Source organism: Haplochromis burtoni, unplaced genomic scaffold, assembly GCF_018398535.1.
Source record: "Haplochromis burtoni strain Fernald_Lab_line unplaced genomic scaffold, NCSU_Asbu1 Contig_2738, whole genome shotgun sequence".
Classification (NCBI taxonomy): domain Eukaryota; kingdom Metazoa; phylum Chordata; class Actinopteri; order Cichliformes; family Cichlidae; genus Haplochromis; species Haplochromis burtoni.
The window spans coordinates 1-10,254 of NW_024585099.1; the positions used below are offsets into that span (position 1 = coordinate 1).

At 41.0% G+C, this 10,254-nt stretch overlaps 1 protein-coding gene and 1 long non-coding RNA gene across 4 annotated transcripts; one reads left to right on the forward strand and one right to left on the reverse strand.

Annotated features, from left to right (window-relative positions):
- The first annotated feature begins 3,256 nt into the window (after window positions 1-3,256).
- On the forward strand, window positions 3,257-5,906 carry LOC121813815. 2 transcript variants are annotated; one of them, XR_006053901.1, is made up of 3 exons: window positions 3,257-3,712; window positions 3,809-3,872; window positions 4,175-5,906. It is a non-coding gene; the product is annotated as an uncharacterized LOC121813815 (long non-coding RNA). The 2 variants fall into 2 exon arrangements; XR_006053900.1 differs by having other exon boundaries at window positions 3,259-3,717.
- Window positions 5,907-6,348: 442 nt separating this feature from the next.
- Window positions 6,349-10,254, reverse strand: LOC102293401 (leukemia inhibitory factor receptor; the record flags this gene model as incomplete). Of its 2 annotated transcripts, XM_014331468.2 has the most annotated exon segments (9): window positions 6,353-6,770; window positions 7,218-7,308; window positions 7,409-7,522; window positions 7,949-8,102; window positions 8,201-8,346; window positions 8,428-8,564; window positions 9,580-9,706; window positions 9,816-10,079; window positions 10,166-10,254. In XM_014331468.2, coding segments are annotated over 9 exon segments (1,123 nt in total), but the record flags the coding sequence as incomplete, so codon positions are not given.

Sequence of the window (10,254 nt, forward strand, 5' to 3'; positions counted from 1 at the left end):
GCAATATCTTTGCCGGCTGGCGATGTTGAGCCGGGGGAATCTGCCGGGCGTTGTCTTTTCGACGACGGCATCTCAGGTTTGTCCGGGGAAGCTGCACACGGGGTCTTCTTCATCACGAGATCCTGAAAGCACTGATCAATATAATCTTGGAGAGTCTCTAAACTCTCCCCGTTGTTCTCCAGGGTGTTGGAGATTATTTACACAAATATTGTTAGTTATAAGACAGTTGATAAGTGTATTTGGTAATACTGAAGCTTAAATGAATTTGTTCAAATCTAAACTACCATTTGCTTTAATTTTCCGCCAAAATCTCCGGCGTCTGACGTCAGTTACCACATGAGTCACTTACCTCTCCCTTCCGTCCTCTTACCTTGTCGCTCCTTTGTTTATTGTGCATAAATAGTGAATTGTCCTGACACAATATTGCGTTTCGCTTCTGTTATTATGGTACATTGACAAAAACATATACTTTTATTCACAGAATAAAACAGTTGTTTTGTATCACCAATTGTCCAGTGCGATTACAGCATACAATATTATTGTCACTGCTACATTTCTGTGATGCTACCAGATATTATTTCCACTGCTAATTAATTACCGTTAAGCTCAAAGGTTATATTAATAAACGGTTAACGAATGTGTATTTATGACGACAATTTGTGAGACTGGTAAACTTATGATACGTACGATGGTCTTTGGTTCTACACGGTGCATTTCAAGGTCCTGCACCTGTCCGTCGGTAAACTGTACCTGGGCTTGTTGCAGTGACCTGAAGTTACTAAACTAAACGAGTGTATGCACTCACTCCAAGAACCATATAATTATAAATATGAGCATGGTGAAAGTTGGGCAGCACGCTAACGTCTTTTGTCCACTCTGTGTGCTCGTAAGGGTCTGACCCTTTCACTCCTTTGATTTTTTCCTCGTATCTTTTCTTTGTCTTTTCGTCGAGTCTGTCTTTGTACGGACCGGCATTGTTCTCCTTTTGTTTTGTACATACCTTTTTGGGGGGCAAAGAAAAAGCAAGAAGGTATTGGAACCGGAGAATGAACGTTTTGCGGTGCTGCAAATGCTTGCATTTGATGCGGTACTTGACATCGGAGAGACCAAACAGCCACTTCACAAGCGCATGGCACAACATAGAAGAGCCACCTCCACAGGACAAGACTCAGCAGTCCATCTGCATCTTAAGGAAAAGGCACTCTTTCGAGGATGCCAATGTTCACATTTTGGACAGAGAGGACAGATGGTTTGAAAGAGGAGTGAAAGAAGCCATCTATGTCCACTGTGAGCGACCATCTTTGAACAGAGGCGGTGGTTTACGACACCAACTCTCTGCCATCTATAATCCAGTTTTGAGATCCCTTCCCAGACGCCTTAACGCCCACTCACATCCTGGGCCATCTGACCTCAGGAATTCGCATGATAAGGTGGGGCCAGGTTTCACAATGACTCACCCGAAACTCTGGCTGATTGGGACCCACACCCAGTTTCACACCTTGGCTCAGGCGATTAGAGGATCATCAGGGGGTCCTTTTGTCCCTCTGTGGGGGGACTCCCACTAGGTTTATATCTGGGACTCTCCACCATTTGACCTTAGAACTGAAGAAGCTTCTCGGATGAGAGGTGAAACGTCTTCAAGCAACTTAAAGAAGTCCAGACGCTTTTCTTTGCAAGCTCCTTTGACTACGATGACCTGGATGACTGAGAACCTTCACAGGTACTTGGATTGTTTTGCCACGAGTTCCCGGCATGCAATGCATGAAAATCACGTGATTGCTAAACAAGGGGGAGGGTGCATCCGGCCTCCTCGGCTGTAATTGGTCCAGCCCAGAGTCGATCATGACCAATTGGCCAATCCAACACCTTTCATTATATATACCCTTCCAATAAAAAAAAAAAAATCCATCGGCCCATAAAAACAAAAAATCGCCAGCGGCCCACCGGGCAAATGCCCGGTATGCCCGATGGCCAGTCCAGCTATGATAGCTGTGTAAATGCACTTTACACTCCTGGCATGCAACGTGTGACAGCTCATCATTAATGCAGAGCTGGCTCCCTCTAGTGTTCATTACTCATGCCAAAATCAACACCGCAGGTCACACAGTCTTCATGGTGCTTTACTGTTTCTCTGGAAACCAACAACCAAGTTTCTGGCAGTAACCAGACACAATCAAAGCATCACATAAAGCACTTTGGAAGCTTATTGTTTTACTGGTTTACAGCATTGAATCAAAGGTAAGTTCTTGGTTCTTATAAACACAGATCAAAGGAAAATATCTCTCATCAAATTTTTCACTAACATAGGCTAAACATTAATGATCAGTCAGTCGGTTCTAAGGTCACTCTGGTGTGCAATACTTGTTCAATTCAATTCAGTTTTATTTACTCAGCACCAAATCACAACAACAGTCGCCTCAATGCTCTTATTAATGTAAGGCAGACCCTACAATAATACAGAGAAAAGCCCAACAATCATATGACCCCTATGAGTAAGCACTTTGGCGACAGTGGGAAGGAAAAACTCCCTTTCAACAGGAAGAAACTTCCGGCAGAACCAGGCTCAGGGAGGGTGGGCATCTGTTGCGACCGGGTGGGGTGAGAGAAGGAAGACAGGATAAGACATGCTGTGGAAGCTCCAACATGATCAGTTTAGTTTCTGTAGTGATGGAAGAGCCAGTCTGACACATGAACTGAAATCAGCTGATCATAGTGACAGTGCAAGAACCAGTTAACAGGATCGATAGGCAGGCAGACTAGTGATTCCAAGAAATCGTTAGTACTGGATCCAATTCCCATCGCTACGGTTGACTGTAGTTTCCATGGAAAATTCTCTGTAAACACTTTCCATTTAGTTTCCGAGTAAGGGCACTAAAACCGTAAACACAGAAGATTCCTTTCAGAGTAAAAGCTGCATCGTTTAAATGTATTGGTTGCAATGGTAAGGCAAAGCTTTTACTGTGAAGGTGAACACTACCAGTTTCTGGTTTCTGTCACACTCTTCACAATTTCACAACTGCTCAAAGAGGAGTTATCAAGTGTTTTTTAGAGACCTGCTAGTAACCAAAGCACTACATCAGTTTCAAACTAACGACTTCCGGAGCCCATTTGAAGCCAGTCAGGAAACACATTTTTACATGGCAACCAGTGGTCGCCAGATGATCTCTGACGAGTCTCTAGGGTTGGGCGACTGAGGTGTTAGAAAATAAGGTAACTTGAGGGATACGTTTTGTCATAGGAGCAGTAACCTTTCCTCTTTGTGTCCTAAAGAGAAGTGTAACCCACATAAAATGAGGGTACCACTTTAAGGACTGATATGAGGAGAGATGGACAGCCTGCCCAACCAATCGAAATGCACAGGTCCCAGTATGTTTTGACCAAAGGGAGAGCAGTCTGCTGCGGTATGTCCCACCTACGTGCTCTGTGTTTGCTGCTATGTGTGGAGGTAGTCGCGTGCTGGCAGGAGAAAAGAGAGACTGAAGCATTTGAGCTGGAAAAAAGTATTAGATATAAGTTGCAACCAACTGTGTTGCACATAAGTTCACTGGTTATCAGCTACCTTTCATGTTAGAAGTAGCCGCAGTGAGTAAACAGGCAAATGCTGCATTTTTCTGGTGACTTTAGAAAGTACCGCATGGAGCTAAACTGTTAGCCTTTGTTAGCTCTGGTTGCTATCAACTGCCTGGAAGTTCATCTCAATCTGCTTCCAGAAGTAAGGTAACACTTGAAGCACAACTTATGTTTATTTTTCTTCATGTCGTATTACGGTTATTAAAGAGAAAACAACATGTCCTGTTACGTTATTTAGAGCCCTGCATTTTCCGACCGAGAGACACCATGCCATTGTCTTCGGCCGTGATGCGCTGAGATCGGTGAGCACATGTTGTATGTCTCAGTTAGTTCACGTCTGTTTCACATTTTATTGTTGAGAAACTGAATTAATCTCAATTGTTTGATTAATAATTGTCGACTATGCGACATATATGCATATGCACTGACTTTACTTGGTTTAATGCATAGTTTGTGTAAGAGAAATGTTTTATTTTTGCAAAATTGAGTATTTTTATTGCAAATTTATGTTGAATGTGATTTAAACAAAATCCTAAGTTGTGAATTATAGCTAGAACAGCATAATTAATATTTGAATTGCTCTTCTGACCCTGTCTGTTGACAGGTCAGGTTTTTTTTTGTATGCTGAATTGTTCCTGAGGTGGATTCCTCCGGTGAAATAGATGGCGAGCCTTCCCACCTGGACTTAGAGAGACTGAGATTCGCTTCTTTTCCACTTGATGATCTGCTGCACCTTGCGGTGTGGTAGGACTGTATCACTCACACTTTCACGCACAGCTGGTTATACATAAGACCACTGACTGACATTCTCTCATCCCTATTTTCTTTCACACCCTGGGAATTTTTTGGACTTTACCCCTTGGACATTTTTTATTTGGGACTTTAAATAATGAGCTGTTGTGTAGAGCATTCTCCACATGTGAAAAGAGTGTGAGATTTTCATTTGAATGTACATTGGATTTGTGTAATCTGTTTCTATAAGAGTTAAGGAGTCAGGTTACTAGGGTGCACCCGAGCATTGAAACCCGAACATTGAAAACCAAAAATAACACTTGGCCAAGTCATTGCTTTAGTAGTTTGTGTTTTACTTTTCTTTTAATTTTTGTAAGTTTTCTTTCTACCATTGTAAAGTGTCGTTAACCTGTGCTTGTCAACCTTATGGTTTATGTCACTAAAGTTGGCTGTTTCTTTTGAGTTACATTCTTGTCTCTGTGTCTCATTTGAACACACCCCTGTGCTCCTATAGTCGAGCCTATTGGCCCATTGATCTATTCTTTTCAACAATTCCCCTTACTGTGTTACAGAAGCAGGAATGACTGGCCAGTAGTCTGTGTAATGAACAGACCACGAAGGTACAACAGTGCCTTAGAGGAGTGGTTTTCAAATATGAAGGGATTCAAATCTCATAGAAAAAATAATTTTTTGCCAAATTTTTCCTTTTCTGTGTGGATAATACGTAGGGCTTGCATGATTTTTAAAAAAAAAAGAGAGGCCTCAGTCTGCAGAGATGCAGTTGAATAATAAAGTATGAATAGTTTGAGCAAGGGGGAAAATCATGTGAAACTATGGCTCATGTGAAACTGGGGATAGACAACATAGGAAGAGAGGCGCCAGAATGTGTCCATATGTATCTGCACTGTGACCGCTTTCTGACCTGGCCTTAAGCAGGAAACAGGGAAATAAACAGGACAATGTGACATTTTTCATTTCTGAGAATAGCAGGAGGAATGTGGAGCCAGGATATATGTAGGTAAGAGACAAGACAGCTGCACATACCAATGGTCATAGGATAGTGTGTATGGATTCAGTGATATAGTCACATGTGGGGGTCAGGTCAAAGGTGTTCTAAATGTATTGTGGGCTTAGAGTATAAATGTAACAGACTGAAGGAGCGTCCTTCAGATCTGCAGGAGCACTGTGCACATCTCCCCATGTGCATGTGTAAATAAGGAGGAACATGGGAAGTGAAGTATTCTGTCTCGTGTCTTACCAGGTCAGAATCAAAGGATCGGGAGCAACAGCTGGTCGCAACAGTCTGTTTAACCACGTACAACCTTTTGATTTTGCACCTAAACAAATAAAAGAACGGGTGCTATTGTATACCTTTTACAGGTTTTGAACAAGTATGTGCCTCTTTGGTCCTCAGAAGGTACAAATCAATTCAGTTCAGAATCAGAAACCTTTATTGTCATTGAGCATCAGCTGTTAGAAGCAGCTCTTGGTAGCAGCATTTATAATACATAACAATAAAACCAATAAATAGGTAACAATAAAAACAAATTTAAAGAATACAAACTATCTAATCAATAAATTCAATTTTATTTATATGGAGCCAAATCAGAACAGCTGCCTCAAGGCCCAGTACATTGTAAGGTAAAGACCCTACAGTAATAAGAGAACCCCAACAATCAGACAACCCCCTTTGAATAACAATGGAAATAAAAAAACTCCCTTTTAACAGGAAGAAACCTCCAGCAGAACCAGGCTCAAAGAGGGGCAATCATCTGTCACAATCTGTTGGGGTGAGGATAGGAAGACAGCTCAAAGACATGCTGTGAAAGAGAGCCAGTGACTGGCTCATGTGACTGAAGCAAAACCCAGCCCTAACCCTAGCCGAAGACGATAATGAAGTTGATTAACTATGTTGTAGTTCAGGGGTGGGCAATTCCAGGCCCCGAGGGCCAGTGTCATGCAGGTTTTAGATCTCACCTTGGGTCAACACACCTGAATCACATGATTAGTTTGTTACCAGGCCTCTGGAGAACTTCAGGAGCTAATTTAGCCATTTAAATCAGCTGTGTTGGTTCAAGGACACATCTAAAACCTGCAGGGACACCGGCGCTCGAGGCCTGGAGTTGCCCACCCCTGTTGTAGTTAATGATGGCTAAAGTTCCTGTGTAAAGTTTAAATGTGTTCACACATCTAGCAGCTATGCAGATGTCTTGGTAGTAATAAAATGTATGTGGACACACAGGAAATGGGACTGTGTGGTTACTCCTCTGTGGGTAAAGTGGGGCATGGCGGGGTTTCTGCAGAAGCCTATTGTAGTCATCTTTGGAAGATGGAGAGAAGGTACAACACATCAGGTCCTGGCTACCAACAGGCTCTAGTGGTCAGAAATTATCATGCAGTTCAGGAACATCCATGACCTCGCTGTAGTGACTTTGACCAAAGTGATGATGATCAAACACATGTTCATTCTGAAAAACAGAGAAAATGACCTCATGATAATGCAATATACAAGGAAACTAATAAAGAACTGAGTAGTACAGTTGTGTGGAGTATAGAGGTAGCATTAAGCAGCCAGACAGAAAGTAATTTATTGCACTCCTCGTTGCGTCCATAAACTGACCTGAAACACACAAGAAATATCAGCTAACAAAAGAAACAACAGTTCCCCGACAGATATCCTGATTCTCTTACAGATATGTCAATATGGGGTCACTAAAATTAATATTTAATCGGTGCGTGACGTTGCCTAAACAATGCTGGATTCTGTAGTTTGTGGTTCCCTCCCAAATCGGACCACAACTGACATGTTTAGCCGAATGCTCTCTTTGTGCTTGATGCTGTTGGGTGATAGAATGCATGAAAATAAATGCCAAACAAAGATTTGGAGACAAAAGAGGCAAATGTGCACTGCTTACCACACCCGGTGTCTGTAGCAGAGGATTGTGCAGATGGACAGAATAATAAAAACTGCTCCCAGGGCTATCAAGGTCAGCACTGTCAAGTAAGCTGGTGAAAATAATGAAACGCATCGAGTAAATCAAAGAAAATGATACAGTTGACAGTCTAATTAAAGAAAATAGTCTTCAAGATGAAAAAAGTAACCTACTCGATGGATTCAAGGTAACGGTGTTGGATGAAACTGCTGTTTGTGCGTTTACCATGAAGGTGTACGAACTGATGTTCAGGTTCTTTTCAATCAGGCTGGTAGCTCCAAGAGCGACTGTATCAAGACAGAGTGACCACCAATATTACAACATAAACACATCTTTATGATCTTCAGGCAACCAGCTAATCTTTCTGTGTAGAGAAACAAAATCAGGAGTCAAACCTTGCAGATTAAATATTTTTCTTCTAGAAATGTTCATAATCAATCAAAAGATAGATTGCTGTGTTTTTATGACTCCAGTGGGACCATGATTTACAAAATGAGCACCACATTTACTTCAGTAAGAGACTTTAATCAATCAACTGAGACCAAAAGCTCATCAGGTAAATGTTTACTGAAGTCACATCAGTTGAGAAGCAGCAACTTTTTCTTACTTTCATATGACCTGACTTTACTCAGACTGTATAAAAGATTTGACTCATCTGTATCTCATCATGCAGTTTTATTTAAAACCCTATGATTTTTAAAGAAAATACTTACCATCACCCTTCGTGCAGATTTTGACACTTTTGCTCCAGTCACCCCATTTCCAGAAATGCTGTGATGTTCCACATCGGACCCTCACAACATAGTTCCAGTGTGGTATCAAGTCCTTGATGACTGCAGCTGTGAGGTCAACTCCAAAGTTTTCAGTCTGGAAACATTGCAAAGAAAGGAATTATGTTAGCTGACTTCAGTGGAGACTTTTACTTTGAAAAGCCAATACCATAGCCTCCTTTTTAATCTACTCACTTTGGTATTAGAGTTTCCATCACTGACATGTACTTGGCATGTGATGTTGAGATTACTGTACTTCTGCACAGTCCAGCTCCATTTCAGACTGATGTTTCTGGGGTTCACAGTTGAAGCTGCCACTTTGTCTGGAGCAACCATGTGCACTAAAACAAGAGATCACAACAATCAGCTGATCTTAAAGATTAAAAATAATCATTTTAACCAAATTTTATTCAAAGCTTTACCTCTTTTGGTCAGGTCCGCGTTGTCATGGATCTCGAGCTTTCCCAGCCGATTAGTTGCTGTTAAGGTCCAGTTCCTCTCAGCTGCATCCACCTTCACTTTTTGCGAGCATTTACCTGAACGTCCATTGATGCATGAGCTAAAATGTAAAAAATATACACCGCTATTACTAAATATTTACAACTAAATAAATACAGAGGCTAGCAGGACTGCACATCACTAGGAAGCAAAGTAAGAGTACATTTTAAATTTGTCATTGACTGAACTCCTTATTGCTTAATCAATAATGTTTGGTGCTTTAAAGTTTAGTCTATAGATCCCAAAATGTTTTTGCTTTGATGGTCTTTTAAATCAGAGCATTTCTCTCAACTGCTTGAAACTACTTTTATAAATATTCAGGTTTTTGGGTTTTTTAAGAACTCTGGTGACAAGGTGTAATGTGTGCAGTTTTCACTGCAAATCATATAAAGTGAAATTAAAGAAGAATAGCCCTGAAAACAACGGCACTGTGATTTCATCAAGGACGTTCTCTTTGTAAACTCACTTTGACTTTTGACCTATATGGCATTACATACTGTGAGAAGCATTACTACTGTTTATCCCATAATTAATTAATTTGTTTTTTGGACTATGTTTATTCTGGGCACTTTATTTTAGTTTTCAAATAATGTGTTAACCATCTCTGCGTGTGTGTGTGGCTTATGCTTGGATATGCATGGATTTTACAAAGGAGAGTGGCGCACTTTAAAAGGGAATGTTTTGACAAGGCCTGATATGTTGTAGATTTTTTAGGTCAGAGTAAGCTAACTCTAACTAAAAGTAGTAAACAGGGCAGCCTGTCTGTCTGTGATTGCATTGGAAGCACTTTGCTTCCTGAGTACTATTTTTTGAGTTTGGTTTTTTTTTTTCAATAAACCATCCTGCAACTGAAGTTGCATAGCAAGTGCTCATTTTTGTAACTTCTGACTACAGATCATCGAGATCATCTAAAAGTACTGTTCATCAACTTTTTGTTCTTCTAAATTTGAAACGGTCTGCAGTGATTCTTAACAAGGTGTCCAGTAAGTGCACACCTTGTTAATAAGATTCACACCCTCAGATGCTTCCATACAGGAGACTGTAGATATATTAGGGGTGGTTGGGTCTTATTATACCTTCCTTGGAGCTGATATGTTCTTTCCATTGCAGGATGTTCGTTTGCTGCCCTTCCTACATTCCAAAAACAATCGATTGATTCCAGATCCCGGGTTTCACACTTAAGATCACTGTCATCAGGAGGATCTAAGTTTGTGGCAAATACCAGGAAAAACAGAAGTACATTTAAAAGAGAACCATTTATTTACAAGATCAATTTGAGAAACCACAATCTCAAATGCTACATCATACTTACAGCTGGCGTGAAAACTGGCTCCGTTGATGTTTCCTTTGGTTGTTTCACATATTACATCACTATAGTTTTCTGATTCTTGGTCCAGGTGAACAGTCAGGGAGTGCACATGTTCACTGATCTTTGTAGTCGTTACATTAGTGCCTTTGTAGTTGTGTAGAAACATTGTTTTAATACTTTCCCCATCTGGCACCATGCAGCAGAATGTGGCTGTGCTGCCCACCTCCAATATTTGGTCTCTTGGGAGAACCAGTATTTCATCCTGGTCTGAAGAAGCACAGTGATAAGAATAAACGAGACTGTAAAGTGTTTAAGAATCAAAAAAGATCAAATGATTTGAACTTAATATTAACCAGGTAGCGTCTTCTGCATCCATGGGCTTGATTGGTTGTTGTATTGGGACCTGAGCCGGACTGAATGGCGAGCACACTGCGATGGTAAA